Here is a 17810-nt window from a genome sequence, read left to right as displayed (position 1 = left end):
TAATTAATTAATTGAAGTGAGAATGCTTTAAAAGGCCGCTGTTGAATTGATATTTTTCTACTGGGAGCTACCTAAACGTCTAAAAAACGTTTAAGTGTTTGTATTGAATGCATTGAATTTTTTTATATTTCGCGTTTAAATGCATTGAATTTTCACGCTTTAAAATGCAGAATATTAGTGAAGCAATATTTGATAATTTATTTTGCTAATATGTTTCTTATTTAGCTAATGTTTTGATTTTTTTCACCATGTACAATCTAAATAGCTAATATACTTTTTTAAAAGTCAATAAGAACATTGATAGAATTCTTCTACATAAGTACAATACTATGTCTTTGATGATAAAATACTACGTCTTTGATGATAAGATACTATGTCTTTGTGCTAGAACATTGTGTTCATTGGCGAGCGAGCGCAGCGAGCCATGGTTCACAGCGTGAACCACATGGGATTGCGTAGCAATTCTCGGGGGTTGGCGAGCAGGGGGCGGAGCCTCCTAGTATAGATTAATTTATAATGGCTGTGATATTTAATTGGTTTTCAATCATTGGTTTATGATTAAAGAGTCAGATTACGTTAGAATAAACAATACTGTTAAAAAAAATTTAAGATAAGTAAAATATTTCACAATATTTTTAATTTAAGATCATTGAAATTTTAGAGTGATTAGTGAGATATTTGTAGATGTATTTATCAAACAGTATAAAACACCAGAAGTTAGTTGATCCAGATAATTTATATGCGGGTCATTAAGTATTCAGATCTCATTCTAACTCAGAAGAAAAATGGAACTTTTTAGTCAAAAGCACGTCTTTCGCATATTTAAGTAAGTGAGGGGAAAAAAACGTATCAACACATTTTAGTGAACGATCGAAAAATTACGGAATAAATTACGCAAGTACGGTTTTATTTTATTGCTGGTTTTTCTTTCAAACTGCAATTTTGGTAAAACTAAGTGATCAAAATTTTTTATAGGAGAAATTAAGTATAAATCTATTTTTTTTAAAGAGCAAGCTGTTTTGATAAGCTATTTATTTTTGAATTTTTTTTTATTCGATATATTTTAATAGAATGTCTTGAATTACACCATAAAAATTTATAATAATGAGTTTAAGAAATCTAGTAGATTTTTTTCCTCCATTTTTAAGGATATTAAGAAAATGAAAGAAAAAAATTAACTTTTTACAAACAAAAACAATATTGACATTTAAATTAAACAATCCCAAGAAACTGAATCAGTAAGATATTTCCTAATTGAAAACTTCATGTACTTCCAAAGTATACAAAAATTGAATGACAGTCGACGTGTTTCAAGCGCATCAAAAATAGGCTCCCGTTTTCAAGACTTGACAGACAATTTTTGTTTCGTTACTTCCGCTTCTGTCAAGTCTTGAAAATGAGCTATTTTTGATACGCTTGAAACATTTCGACTGTCACTCTATTTTTGTATACTTTGGGAGCATATGAAGTTTTAAATCAGGAAATATTAAAATATATTTATTTTTAAAAAAAAATTATTGCTACAAATCGCCTTATCATAGAATGTACAAGTTTTCTTTCACGAATTTTTGAGGCTTTTTTTTATTCTAACTATTTTACTATTTACTAGTGGGCTGCGCCCCCTGCTCGCTAACGCTCGCCAACCCCCGAAAACTTCGCAATCTTTTATGGTTTGCTTCGCAAACCAGCTCGATTCGCTCGCTACTAACTTAGGTGCATTGCAAATGCACAAAATTCTAAGAATTCAAAACAATCATTCAAACTTTTTTTTTAAAAAAATTACATCTTTTTAGTAAATACTAAGTCATTAAAATAATTTTGAATTCAAATAAATGACATGTAATTCGTTAAACTATACTTTCGACAAAATACTAAAATAGAGATCTATCGACAAAGACTACTCACTTCTGCCTAACTTAATAGTATGAGGTTGCTGCAGCTGATGCTCACTAGTTATTTCAGTTTCCGTTTTTAAAAGCGCTATATGTTGAGCCACCTCAGCTAGATTTGGCATATGACATTTTTTGCGGCAATCATGGGTCGATTCGCCGTGTAAGAGAAATAGTAACGTAAACAAAACAAAGCAAACGTTGCCACTGGCGGAAAAGAAATACAGCCAACATTTGGGAGCCACGTAAGAGAATTACATATATTAGATTTTTTATGTAAATGTAATTTTAACCCAAAATTATATAATGTAAGCTTTTAAAACTATATTTTGAGTCCATTTACATTATTTAATTGAAACTAACAAATAAATTATAAATTTCAGGGACAAAAAAAGTTGTTGAAAATGTATTTCTTGATTAAAAATTTTGTAATGACAAAATTATATAATTTAAACTTTCAAATTTATATTTTAAATCCATTTACATTTAGTTGAAATTAACAAATGAATTATAACTTTCAGCGCCAAAAAAGTTGCTGAAAACCTATTTGGCGATTAATTAAATTTGTAAGCATTGAATGCAGTACAATCCTCAAATAGATACAGCAGTGTGAGTGAATCACTTAAATTTCTTCTTTTCATCTACCCTATCTCACTGTGTGGGGAATAGAACTTGTGAACTGATCTAAAATTCTGTCGCCAAATTGTGGCTTCTTTGCATTTCTAAAGAAGCACTAGAAGAGCGTCTTATTGTAGTGCCGCCATTAATATAATGGCGGGCATAACTTTCTGCCTCGTCCCCTTCGACAGCATAACTTGGAGAGAAGAGGCTTTATGAGAAATTTCTCAGGAATGCTTTCTCTCCCGTAAATGCAAATTCTGGAGAAGGGAATTCGGGATATTACTATTTCACAGTTTTAGGTGGGATATGCATTTCAATTCCAGTCGTTACAATTCAAAAACTATCGCCTTAAACTAATGAACTGTTTCATTATTAAGTGAATGAACAAACTATCTGTTCTCAATTACTCGCGTTTTAACCACTAGGTTTTCAGGAATTCATTTATTCGAACAATAAAAGCCACCGCAGCGCACATTCCTTAAACAAATCACATGAAACAAGTTTCGTTCTCTACCTTAGTTGATTTAGTTCGACACTCTTGTGTAGAGATCCACCTATTTGAGAATACAAGTAGTGTTGAAACGTTTTCCGGATTATGCTGAAAGATGTTCGAAACGTTTTACACACAGAAAGGAAACGTTGCAGATGATTGATTTCGACTGCGTTTATTTACTCTATTAAGTGTCATAGACACGCGTGCGCGATGAATGTAAAGTTATCGGGACGATTTTGACACGGGATCGTTTCAAGACTGAAGGGCCACGAAATTTTCCAGGCCCCCTAACAAAATATTTTGAAATTAAATTACTGAAGAGTAGTCCTAACAATAAAAAAGAATCTATTAAACTGCAAGATTCAAGAGAAACATTCTAAGAAATTTTAAAAGCAGACAACTGGAGATGATTTTTCTAAGACAACGTTTACGGTATCTATAACTTAAAACAAAATATAAAACAACGTTATGTCAAAATAAAAATAGTTTAGTGACCGCAAACTATTGAAATCAGTGATTTTTGCTAAAAGTCACTGATTAGCTGAATTATTTCTTATGGATGGGTAGTCTAATGTAAACAATAACAAGCGTCCTTAAACCGGAAGAAATTTAGAAAATTTCCGGTGTATCCCTCCGCTTATGTTATGACTACGAAGCGTTGTGAGAACAAGCCTAATATTCTATGCAGTTTTGTTATTGTAATTTGGGCTCAAATCTAAACATAATTGTACCATTCATAAGAGCTTTCAGAAATGTATTGATTCTCAGAGGTCGTAAGGCCAAAAAAAATTTTGGAAAGTTAATATCTCATTGTGAATAATTCTTAAGGTTTGCCATGTTTTGTATTTTATCCCTTATTTGGCTACATTTGAATAAAATGTCGCCAAAAATATCTTTTTAAGTTAGACTAATTAGAAAATATTCTAATGATTATAATATTAATATGCTAATGCTGAAGCTTAAAGGCTGAAAGAAAGAACTCGGTACATGTGAAATACTGCAAAAGATATGATGCAATAATATGGTGGCGCGTTTTTTCAATCTGCGGCGTAAAAATATATCGGAAGCAGTAACCCGGAAGTCTTGAAAGAGCAATTTTACCACTAGCGCCACCACCCTTAGTTTTACACGATCACCCATCCATTGTAAGCGGTAATTATTTTTTATTTAGCACTTAAACCAACACAAAGCTAGTCCGCCTTTTATTAGACTTTTTACTAATTTTTGAGGCCCCTAGGCCCATGCCTATTGGGCCTAGGCGATAATCAGGCCCTGAGTAACTCTGGAAACAATTGAGAACTAAAAGCGAAATTTACTGTTAGCTCCAAAAAACGAAATCGTAATCATTCAGAACAAAGAAATGAATAAAAAATCTTCGACTTCTAGTGATTATATAATCTATATAAACTATATATATAGTTTTTCCATTAGGCTGCAAGTACTTAACTTCATTTTGTTTAGTCTTATTACTGGTATTTTCAGCGTTTTTCATTTTCAAATCTATTTTTCCTTGCCGATTCGACTTGATAATCTAAACACTTTATTAACTTCATAAATAATGATGCAAATAAAATGTGTACAGAGCGTAATTAGCGTTAATTAAAGCAGACGATATTTTAAGTTAGACTAATTGTGTCTTACTTAAATTTAAAGAAATTACGTTTTTGTAAACGTAATTTCTCTGAATGAACGTGCATTTTTTGGATGAAATTGGATTTTTCTGGCCCTCAAACTATTGGGGAGGAGGGGGGAGAACTACAGCGAGATGTAAAACATGACCATTATTAAATAAAATTTTAAAAAAATGATAAATATTTACTGAAAGTTATTTATTGCATGGGATTATCTTTTGATAAACAAATTTTATAATTGTGTGTATAAATCTTTAAAAGGAATAATATAAAATTTGAAATAAATCGGTCGAATAGTTCCTGAGAAATCGAATTTTAGACGTTCAACTTTTTTTGTAGCGAAGTCAGACGAAAAAATGTTTCTTTGAAATATATAGCTCTAAGCGGTTAGTCAAGAGAACGAATGAATGTTCCGTCCACTTAATGAAACGTTTAACTTTTGCTTTGTTACTTTGTTTGCTTTATCTCTAGAATTATCGGATTTTATACTTTTATTTTTAACATTTTTTTTTCGCATTTTTTAAGAACTTAACTAAACAGATTTACTATATTTGTTTGCTAGATAAAGTAAGAAAGCGCATGCGCACTTTGCTGAGAGCTCGAACGCGAAAACCTCTTGCTTATAATGAGCCCAAACATGTCAGATCCCGTCTCGAGCTGAATTAAGCTTATCTTTATTACCCATCATATATAATTCTCCCGAACTTCTAAAGGCCTGGTTTCTTAGGACAGGACGCCGTCAGCTGGAAATCAGCGCTAACCTCTGATTGGTATATTTATGAGTTTGATAGTGCACGTCATCGAACGCTCATCTTGAACTACAATTGCCGTCCAACTCAACTGCAGTTGGATTACAACGTGACGTTAACCACAGAAGCAATGGCGGACAACATCCAACAGCACATTGAAATCAGCCAAGATTTTGACATTAAACATAGCTTCTTCATTAAACATAGCACTCTTCATTTAGCTCAGCTATAATGTGTTTTTTCTTGAACAAAGTCATTATTTGTTCTCTAAAACACTGGTCGACAAAAACAAAATCAATACAAATTCAAAATAAATATTTGTTTACGTTATTAACGCATGCGCAATGAGAGATAATGTCTGCGTTGAACCGACTGCTCAAGCTGAGCTAGCAAAAAAGAATTTTTTTGGCGTCAGCTCTACGTCAACTTCCCGCTGACGCCCAGATAAGGTGCTAGTTCTAAGAAACCAGGCCTTGAGCTAACAAACCAGTATTTTGTTGGCGTCAGCGGGACGTTGACGTCCCGCTAACGCCCAGGTAAGGCGCTTGTCCTAAGAAACCAGACCTTAAGAAAGGCAGAAAAGGCTATTTTTACTTAGGAATCTGTAGCTTAAAGGAAAATAAACTTATAAATACGATACTTTTTTTTTTTTGAAAACCAATTTCAAATAATTTTTTTAGTCATTTTTTAAAAATTATATACAAAAACAGTAAATTTAAATATTTTGCAATTTTTGCTTAATGTATAGAATATTTTTATGGAGTATTTTTTCACATTTTAATCAAAAAAATTCACTAGACTCTATCAAGATATTTATTTGCCATAAAATTGTCCAAAAAGTTACTGGAATAGAATTTCTTACTTATCTTATGATTTTTCACTGTAAAAACTCCGACCAAATACAATTATATTTTTATATATAAAACCGCTTTTTAAAGGCCATACAAATTGAAGAAATAACCTTAAAATATTATTTTTTTAAATGATGAAATCGTACCAAATGTTGCCTCTAGCTCTAACGAGGTTTAAGTCGTCTTAACTGAATAGATGCAGCGATAATTTAAACCTATCAATTCTGTCATTTTCTTTTTCTGCTTTTAGATTTTAATAACAAGAAAAATATTTACCTTATTAAAAAAGTCGTATTTATAAAAGTCAAATTTCATTGGAATCACGCATGAAAACTAATTTATATAGTTTAAAAAAAGTGTCAAAAAATAATTAATTTAATTCAAATAAGTATTCAAAGAAACTTGTTCTTAATTTTTGCAATTTATCCATGACGGCGAAAAGACTAGAAAATTTGATTATTTCAAATCAAATTTTTAATGGAAATTTTGATGAGCTATTTAAAGTTTCTTAGTTATTACAAAAAAACGTAATTATTACCGTCTTTCCGTATATTTAAAAAGGTCTTTTTTTTAATACTTCTGACAACAAAATCTATTTTCTTAATTAGCTTCAATACGCGAAGATAATTAAAGCAAAATCTCTGAATTTATAACACGTTTTATTCTATAACTTGCCAAAGAATTTATGTCAAATTTATTTTTATGCTAGTATAATACCACCTGACTGTTACTTTAATGATTAGTTCTAGAAGACTGTTACTTTAAAGACTTTTTAATTAGATCGGGGACCGGTACTCGATTTTTCTCTCTTTTATTAATACGTGACGCATTTATTTTTTTAAAAAAAACTTTTGCTTAAAATTAATGCATTGCTTTATTTCAGATGCTACTTAAAATTTAAATAGATTTTATTCGTTCTCCCTTAAGAGTTTAAGGAAATTGGGTTTGCTATGTACATGGTTTTATGCATACAAAACGCATATGCTAAAAAGAAACAAAAAATATCTCCAATTCATTTTCAACAGCATTTTTCCTTTTCGTATTTAAACTATGCGATTGAGAATGGGCTTTAGTTTGAAGGTGGGACCTTTTATATAAAGTAAAAACTACAAAATTGGCTAGATTAAATTCTCAAAATAATAAATTCTTTCGCTAAATATTTACACAGAGACTTAGCACAATGAATGGCACGAAGCCATGTCTAACACAAACAAGCTAATTATGCATCGAAGTTACCAGGTACTCAAAACAAAAATATATCTCGGTTACAATAAAATACATAAACAAATAATAAATTTAAGTTAAGTAAATCAAGTAGACGAGAAAGAATTATATTTCAAGGAGTTCGAAGTGCGATACGGCTCCATATTTAATTAACTTATCGTTAATTAACATTCTAACTTATGTAAAGAAACCCAGCTCAATTTTAATACGTCATTTTACTGATAAAGATTAGCTGGTGGCGACGTCATCGGTCGCATGTGTGGGTATGGGAAGTCTTCTTCTTCTTGAAGCGCAAGTATCCCATTATGCTATAAATTCTAAACACGTGATGACGTTATTCGGTTCTCTATTTTAGAATTTTTATATTATATGATTATGATATAAAACCATTACAATAATATATTTCATGTAATTTTCACATTATATGAAAATTTTTATATTACTTATAAGTTGAAAATATTTTATTAAAATAATCATCAATATGAGCATTTACGTCAAATTTAAATAGAAAAAAAAAAGATATTTCAAATGTGGGTATGAAAAAAATCAAGTTTGAGTTGTTTTTGTTTGCATGAAATAAATTCAAAGAGTTTTTTCTACCTTTTATCTACGTTTTTCTTTTTTTTTAAAAAGTAGATAAAAGGGAAAAAATAAATTCAAAAATTCTTGATCTTGTTTATATCTTGATCTTGAGCAACGTATCTTCACCTATTGTGTGAAAATCTTCGTGTACCCAAGAGCTTGATTAAAATATGAAAAGTATTGAAGATTAACTATAATTTAAAAGTTGTAAAAATGTATTTTTTGCATATTTTTTTACATACATTGGTATTCAGCACCTTCGATTAAGAAAGGGAAGTAGGAAAAAATTTATAAAAATTCTACAATTTTAAATTCCGCATCGTATATCTTTTTCAGTTTTGTGTTTTTGGTCTTGCATTCGTTTCTGATACGCATTTTTCAAATAATTTTGCACGCGATTTCAAATTTTTCAGTCTCAAGCATGATTTTTTGAAAATTATTATTTTTAATTTTAAGAAAATGACAAATTAATTTATTTTAACAATTGCAAATGTATTTAGATTTATAAATGTCATTAATGTATTTCATGAAGTGTTCTTATAACTTATTCAATATAACTGATGCATACAGTTAACATTTTTAGCTATCTTTATTTTGTATTGTTTCATACTTATTTTTTTATGTATTGTATATTTCGTTCAAACTCCAAAACATTCTGTCAAATTTTTACATTATGCATTGTTGGCATTGATTTAGATTCAATTTCTATAATACATAATGTTAAAAAAAACAATATGCATTTTGCACTTTTCAGCTGCTTGTAATTTTGTTGTGTAAAATATTTTTGTAATACTCATGAAAAACCTAAATTAAGGAAGAAAAATAAACATTTTTCCTGAAGATTTTTTTAAGCAAAAAAACGAAATAAAATATTATTTAAAATCGAAATCCTAATCTATATATCCCTACTCTCCTTATCGAAAGATCTACCCAACGAAATATGATAAGAGGTGTTGAGTATCAAGATCTGAAAAGTCTAATTTAAAATTCTGTCCATAAACAAAACAAAATAGAACATTTGTGAACTAGAATATCTCTCTCGTATGTCCCTAACATCCAATTATTCATTTACACATTTTTTAACTGATTTAAATTTCATTCAAATAATACACACAGGTGCTTCCTTGAGTATATAGTAAACTATATTAAGGCAAATTAATGTTTATAACACTGGGAAACAATATTTTCTTTTGTGGCATGAGATTTTTAACAGATCTTAAATACTTTCGTATCGCTGATTTCTAATCTGCAATCAACTTCTCTCGCCAAGCTACGTTTTTTAATGACATTTTCAGTAAATTTTTGGTCCAAATGTACAAGTCTAAAAACGTTATGTATAGTAGAGAGTCGAGTACATGTTGCGACAAACTTGTAGGGGAGTTCATTCAAGCACACCACCAGAATTAAAATTGCATAGGAACGCATGCCCGAAAGGGTTATATGCTGCTAGGGGCTCTTCTTTATGATGAATTGTTTCGTCGTGTTCCTATGAACAGTTCATAGTAGGGAAGTACCCCTAACCGCCTTCCGAGCATGGGTTCCTATGCGGTTTAATCCTGATGATGTACCAAAACTCCCCTAGAAGTTTGTCACAATATTTATGTGGACCAATTATATATATAACGATTTTAAACTTGTGCATTAGGACAAAAATTAGCTAAAAATTTCATTTAACAAAATATGTGTCTTAAGGAGCAAAACTCAGTTCAGATTTTAAATCCCCACACCCTAAGGAGGCAAGATCAACTACTTGTATAATTACTATAAATTCTTAGATTTACTTATACTGCTACGTTTTACTCGTACTCATTTAGCGTTTAATTATATGCCATTGAAACAGGGACAATTTTGATATTATTTTAAATTGTAATATTAATAATATAATTAAATTGTATTGTTGCAATTTAATATTTAAGTTGCAATAAAAAAAATTAAAGTTCAATAATTGCACATGATTGTAAAAGTGTATTAACATCCTTTATTATTATAGATGAAACGGTAAGTATGGTATATATTAGCAAAGGTAATTGGTATGTCATGTTACCATTTGGCAGTTAATGTGTGGGTGTATAATGGTGAAATATGTGTGTGTTTACAGTACAAACTGCGATTAGTAGCTTCGGACAACTTGAACGAGAACCACACGACAGTGGTGATACACATCAAGGATGTCAACGACAACCCTCCGATGTTCGACAGACCCACCTACGAGACACAGATCACGGAGGAGGACGACAGGAACCTGCCCAAGCGTGTCCTACAGGTCCATTCCATTGTTGTTGTTTTACCTACATACCTTTCCTTTTCAGTTGGAATGCTGCCTGCCTGGACACGCCCACTTAATTTTGTTTTTCCTCTTATTTATTTGTTTAGATCATTGAGATGATGTCTGTTACGGGGTCCTGTCTCGTGTTATAAGGATGTTTAACAAATCAAAAAATTGATCGAATTGAATATATAACTATACATACAATAATTTTTACATTTAACACTGCTTTTTCATTCCATTTTCAGTAACACTACAATAATTTATGCCACCTAGCCTAAGGGCATATTGGGATGATTGTATTAAGCATAACAATATCCGGATGGATTGATAATAGTGTAGAGTTTCCAATTAGTCTAGGGCATTGTAAAATGATGGCCACATTTGCAAAGAAGCGAATTTTTTAGTTAGCCTACGATATATACAAGAAATAGTTCACAATTCTTAATATCAATTTTAAGTAAAAGATTTAGAAACAAACTATATTCCTGTTTAAAATAAATATACTCTAGATATCTGTGGCCCATATTGTTCGTATATTTTAGTCATTATTTAGCTTATATGTATTTAAAGTCCCCTTAAGCTACTAGTAGCTCGCGATCGACAGTTTGGAGATCACTGATTTAACAGATCTATCAAAAGTTCAACATAATGGAAGAGAACCCTGGACATACTTCATCTCAATGATGAAAGAGATTGCATGTTGCATTCTAAATTATTATTTCAGTTGTTGTTTTTTTTTCCTGTAGCCTTTTTTTTTTCTTTTTGCATGTCGTGCATGTGATTTTTGTTTCTTTTTCTTTCTGTCTCTGAACGAAACAGTACAACCTGACGCTGGTCGCGTCTGACACATTGAGAGAATCCAGCACACTCGTAGTGGTGAGGATCAAAGACATCAACGATCTTCCACCAAAGTTCGAACAGCCCTCCTATATAACGACCATCCTCGAAGAAGACGCAGAGGGAATACCCAAGAGTGTGCTCAAGGTGTAGTAAGACAAACATTTACATGGAACAACTCATCCATATTTCTTCTTATCGCATTTTTTTCAATCAGTAATTCAACTAATTTTTGTTTAATTCACATAAAGGAATAGATTTTTTTTTCAAATGGTTATCCATCTTTCATTTTTTGTGAGTAATAAGAAAGTTTCAATTTGATTGATGGTCACATGACAGTCATCGTTTTTAATGACCAAATGCCAAGAGAGGTATCAATTATTATTTTTTGTAAATAATCAAAACATTTTAATTAGTTACTTGACAATCATTTCTTTCAACCTACCAAAAATCACCAGACTTTTGATTCTTAATCACCAGACTATATTTTTTATAATCAACCAAAAATCACCCGACTATATTTTTGGTAATCAACTAAAAGTGAGGATTTTTTTAAAATCATTCTTTTTAAGGAACCAAAAATAGAGAGAAATATTAATAAATTCAATCAAAAATAACAGTATCATTTTAATTGGTCACCTGACTATCATATTTTTGTAAACAACCAAAAACCACCCGACTTTTGATCGTTATTTAGTCGACTATATTTTTGTAAGCAACAAAAAGTGAAGATTTTTCTCATTACTCTTATAGCCATCATTTACTTAAGGTCGACTTAAAATAAAAATATAAGCCGAACTTTTATTTAACGTAAAAAACTAAAAGTAGGGTTTCACTTTAGAAAATCACATAACTATCAATTTTATGTGATAAACCAACTAAGTTTTAATTAGTCTCCTACCTATAATTCGACCAGAAACGTAGAATTATTTTAAGTAGTCAACAAACTATTGTTTTTTGCTATGAAATAAACCAAAGAGATTATTTTTAATCATAGCTTACAATAAATTAAATCACAAACCAACTGCTTGCAATCAACTGAAAGAAAAGGAATTTCATCTTTCTATCTTTTTCTGGATTCAATAAAATTAATTTTTTTATTTTTTATTTTTTTGAAATAATCACTTAAAACCTTTCTTATTAACAGCTTAAAATAGACGATTTATTTTATTATCTATGTACTATCATTTTTGCAATAAAATCAGGATAAAACATCAGTAATAACAGAAATATGTAAGGAATGTAAGTAATACATGTAAGGAAATGAGAACAAACACACATATTCAGTATCTTGCTTTAACTGCTCAAATCTGCTATCTATGCTTCTCCATGTGCTATCTGTAACTAATTTCGTCATTCCTTCTAAGAGTACTTAGGAATCGAAATAATGACAAAAGTAATAACATTCGAGTTAAGAATCGATGAAAGTGCTTAAATGAGTACTTGAGGGAGGGGTATCGCAGAGCAGGACAGAGCGGATTCATTTCAAAGTTCTTTAACGTTCCTAAAAATTTATCGTTAAATTATATTACTTTGAATGAGATTGATATATAAATATTATCAACCGTATATATTTTTGGTTAAAAAAAATTTTTACTTTAAATTTATTACCCATTGGAAAAAATGGGTCTTGTTTTGGATTTGATTGCGTGCGCATCTTATTTGGACGTCATGACACTTTTCAACTGTATTCAAGAGTAATAGTAAGCAGGGCGCATGCGTCGTCATTGCATGCGTTGCTATGGCGACCGCAGTTGTTAGATAATAGTTTTTAGAATTCTTTTTTTTTTCACTTTTAATTTCGTTATGCATTAAGTTGGTGAGTTTATTTTTGAGATATGGGACCAGAGAGGTACCATAAATACTCCTTGAGTTGTGAATAAAAGAGAATTTCATCAATTGAACGATATTTTTGTTCTTATTGTTTTAATTAAGAATCAGAAATTCTGTCCCACAGTTCCAATTGGATCATTTTCAATACTAATTTAGGTGAATATCACAAATAAAGAGGGCCCCAAACTGATTGACACCATCCCAAAGGTTAGAGTTGAAGCAAGAAAAAAAATTACACAACAACCATTTTGCTAATGGGTACCTGTGATCGCCTTTCGGCGAAATATTTTTTTTTACATTTTAAAGTTTTAAAGGAACATCTGGCAAATTGCCAAAGTAATTTAGAATCGCCTGCAAGTTTTATTTTTGAAATAACCTTCAAATTCTTCGGCTACGATTCCTTTTAGTTTGCCACACTATCATCTTTATCGCTAAACGTAATTTTGTTCGTTTTCTGTTTATTTTATTATTTTTTTTAATAATGGTTTATTATAAAGCAGCTTTACGTTTATTAAGATTACTGATTAATATCAGAAAGCTATGTTGAAGCTCTATTATAAACACCGAAGAAAACTAATTTTTTGAGCAACTCAATAATAATTCAAGTTAAACAAGTTCTAATTTCATTTAGTGCCTTTAATACACTTAGTATTAGTCATTTTGAAAGTACATTTTGACGCAGCGGTCTGTTAAGGCTAAATCTCTTGGAAAATGGGGTCTGATTAAATTCCAGTACGGCAGAAGAAAAAAAGGGTATAAAAATGGCATAAAAATAAGGTAAAAATGCTGATCAAGACAGACTTCTTAATCGAATGTGCACAAAAGGAGTGATTTTTGAAGCTCCGCTTAGTGTCAAAATGAAATATGTTAAAAGAGGGAAAATAGTGGTTTTGGACAGAGAAAAAAAAGGGGAAGATAATATAATCGGAATATAAAATAAGTTAGGGGACACAGAAGAAGAAATGCTAACGTCGGGAAAAATCAACGTAGAATTTTAAGCAAGTTCATTCTTTATGATTGAAATTTTATGATCAAAACCTGTTTGGAGAGGGAAGGAAAAAAGATTTATATTTACCCTAGAAGGGGGGAGAAAAAGAATAAACATGCGCTTTTGAAATTTTTACTTTTGCCGTGGCTTATAAATGAACTTAATATCATAGAAGACTTTTTTTTTTTAACGCAGCTTGTCACAAAACTGAATTTAATATGTAGTTATCGTGGGGAATTTTTTTGCCGTATTTTGAGATAATTTGGATTTCGTTTCTTTTTTTCTTTTTAAAATGAAATAAAGCTTTAATTTGAACTTTACGAATTTTAATAGGACCCGAAATTGTTAACGATAAAACAATTCAATTATTTTTTATTTATTTAGCGAGGTTCTTACGGAAAATGTCATAATAGAATGAAAACAATATGTACAAAATTCCTTCTTGACTCTATAAAGTAATTGCCATTAGCAACAACAGACTTTTGGCATAATTTGCGCAGCTGCTGTCCTCAAACTTTACACTCAAATCAACGTTATTGGATTTGTGCAATTTCGAGAAACTTCTTCCTTTCCGTCTTTAAATCGCTTGAAGGACACAAAAATAGTCTTTTTACTCATTTAATATACGCATTTTTAAGTGCCACTTTTGCCATTTTGTTTATTTTGAAGCATAACTTGATTTATTGCAATTCTCTGTCTTGCAGTAACAATGTTACTGTGGATGACCAAAATTGGTGGTTGTTAAATTCCACGAGAGAATGTTATGTTGACAATCACATAGTCGCTTTGGAAAATGTCCCAAATATATACTAGGTACAGTCAAATGCCACTGCCCGGCAGACATATAACCGGTACTCCTAACAGTGATGTTTCTTTTAATTTATCCTCAGCAGATATTAAAATATCCAATAAATATCATAATATCAATGAATAAATTAATATCAAATCGAATATAACAACTATTTCGGACAATCAACAAAGCGATTAGATGATTGTTGACATTCACCGGTGAAAGTCGACATTCTCTTGGTTTTGGTCGTTCACGGTAACAACAATATAGCTAATTCGTGGATAGCTGAATGTACTTACAAGTGTTGCTGAATGTACTTACAAGTGTTGCTAGTAGTACAACATTAGGACTCCTTACACTGCTTACGACATTAGGACTCCTTACACTGACGCAATTTTAGAATTAAAGACCATTGCCAAGATAATAATGTGCATTATAGATATTGGCTTCGAGCTTAGACTAATCAGGATTGGTTAGACCCAGTTTTTACCTGTTACAGGTGGAAAGGTTAGTGATCCTTCAGGATTTAACTAACTAGGATTGATTAGACCTGGTTTTAGCAGGCTAAAAGTAGGAGCATTGGAGAATTTTTTGGATTTAGCTGATTAGGATAGGTAATGCCAAACTTTAGCCGGTTTAACGTTTAGGTTTGTCTTTCTTGTTTTATCCATTATATCTAGATTGTGATCTATGGTTAGCCCAGTTACCAGTAAATCTATACTTTATTGGAATCACCCAAAGAAACTAAAGAATAAGCATAGAAATTTCGAAAAAAAATTTTTTTAGTTAGTTTTGAAATAAAGGTGAATTGAGCTAGTTATGAAGGCAACAAATACCCTTAGTAACATAAATATATTAAATTTAAAACACCAAACAAAAATAAAATTACTAAAGTGATATTTTCAAAGTAACGCCAAAGAGATTATTAAAACGAGGTCTTTTAAAATAAAGTCTTTGGATGGCGGAAAGAACAGAGATTCCTTACAAGAATGTGATAGCCTCTCTGAAACCAAGTGCACAGTCTATTCAGGCGGCAGATTATAATCTTTTCGGCAGAAAACGCTTAAGCGCTAAGTTTTGTGAGCGAATACTCGTTATAATGTCTCACCCAATAGGAGATGAATTAATAATTTGTGTCTTAACACCCTTCGCGGAATGACCCATCAAAACAAACTTATTTTAATTTATTCCGATTCGTCCGTGGATCGTAAAACTGCGTCGGGGACATTCTACGTCCTTAAAATAGAATGGAAAGACAGTTTAATGGGTATCCGTTTCTACTTCCTCAGGTTCGCAGCTCTTCTATAAAAAAAAGTTTATGAAAGCGAAAACCCGCGATAATTAAATCGCGGTTTTCAAATAAGTATCGTTCATTCTTAAGAGAGTGGTAATTGAGAGGAAGGGAAGAGATAAGAAAGATTAGGGGAGCTGGGCAATACAAAAGAGGACTGATATTATATACGTTATTTATGGAATACACCGAGTTAGAGTGCTGTTTTGGCAGAAATGGAGTTATTTAACAACACTCCATCGAAGTTTAAATGTTTCGCGATTGATTTCAATTCAAATCCCAAGCGTCGTGAGAAATAAAATATTCTCAGAAATAAATTAAAGCTCTGTTTTAGTGTAACAATAAAAAGTGTAAATGTTTTTTAGATATCTTTAGAAAACTACAAGACATGAAAGCTCGTTAAAGAACATTCCAATTCTACCTAAAACGTTTGTCTTATAAGACTTTGGACAAAACTTATGTAAATTTTTGTAATATTTAAGGAGTTGAGTGGATAAAAGTGAGATTTCAGTAACTTTGAAATTTATACGTCACTCATTTTTGTGTTTTTGAGAATTTATGCAAATATTAACAATAAACGGGGATGTTTTGAGATTAACTTTACGAAATTCGAAAACAATAAAGCTGGTTAAAGTGCGTTTCAGCTCCACGTAAGACGTTTGTCTAAGACAGTGTTTCCCAAAGTGTGGTACGCGTACCCCCAGGGGTACGGGAACAGTTTAGCGGGGTACGCGTTCTTATACGAAATATCTTGAAACAAACGAAAACTTCAGAAAATTTTATTTAAAAACAAAGCTAAGCATGAAAATTTACGATTACGTATTTTTCTATTGGCTATTTTTTGCAGAGTTAACAGTTAATAATTAGTGGTGTCAACGGCCAGTTGTGATTTTTAACTTTTGTGCAATTTTTTTATAGTAAAAAATACATTCATTTTTTTATTAGTGGTACACAGCGTTGTGAAAAATTTAGAAAGGGTACACAAAAGTCATATGTTTGGGAAACATTGGTTTAATAAAATGCGCATCAAAGCCGATTATACAAACTATAGTAATATTTGAAACGTTGAATGTATGAAGGTTATAAAGTGATAATTTAGTAAATTTGTGTACATTAGCTTTCACACGTTGCTTTTTTTTCTTCCTTTTTTCACATCCAGTTGAAGGCATAAAGATGAAAATTTTTGGATTAATATAATTTTGACCCAATTTCTTTCAGTAAAAGGGATTTCTTGACAAAAGAATAAATGCTGAATAGGACAAAAATTCGACAATTCAAAAAAAAAAAAAATTCTTTTCAGAGAATATATTTTTCANTGGCAAAAAAAAAAAAAAAATAAATTGTGATCGCCGGTTATCCATTGACAAAATGGTTGTTGTCGAATTTTTTTTACTCTCTTTATTTGTGATATTCACCAGAATTAGTCTTGAAAACGATCCAGTTTGAACTGTAGTTTAGAATTTCTGATTCTTAATCGTTCAAATGATGAAGTTCTCTTTTATTCACAACTCAAGATGTATTTATGAGATCTCTCTGATCTCACAAATAAACTCACCAACTTAATGTATAACAAAATTAAAAGTGAAAAAAAGAATTCTAAAAAAATTATTAAACAGCAGCTGTCGGCATAGCAACGCATGCAATGACGACGCATGCGCACTGTTTACTATTACTCTTAAACACGGTTGGAAAGTGTGATGACGTCCAAATAAGGTGCCATCAAACCCAAAACAACACCCATTTTGCTAATGGGTGGGGAAAA

The 17810-nt window shown here is 31.0% G+C and overlaps 1 protein-coding gene across 1 annotated transcript in view; it reads left to right on the top strand.

The window, feature by feature from the left end:
• Positions 1 to 17810, top strand: part of LOC107454545 (neural cadherin) — a 500390-nt gene that overhangs the window by 404530 nt on the left and 78050 nt on the right. Inside the window, exons 17-18 of the mRNA XM_071180540.1 lie at positions 10139 to 10303; positions 11129 to 11293. Coding sequence (XP_071036641.1) covers positions 10139 to 10303; positions 11129 to 11293 — 330 coding nt within the window. The remainder of the gene's footprint in view (positions 1 to 10138; positions 10304 to 11128; positions 11294 to 17810) is intronic.

The sequence above is a fragment of the Parasteatoda tepidariorum genome, chromosome 4 (genome assembly GCF_043381705.1).
Source record: "Parasteatoda tepidariorum isolate YZ-2023 chromosome 4, CAS_Ptep_4.0, whole genome shotgun sequence".
NCBI classification, from domain to species: Eukaryota; Metazoa; Arthropoda; class Arachnida; order Araneae; family Theridiidae; genus Parasteatoda; species Parasteatoda tepidariorum.
The sequence above is the reverse complement of the archived record's forward strand: the minus strand, read 5'-3'. Positions and strand labels throughout refer to the sequence as shown.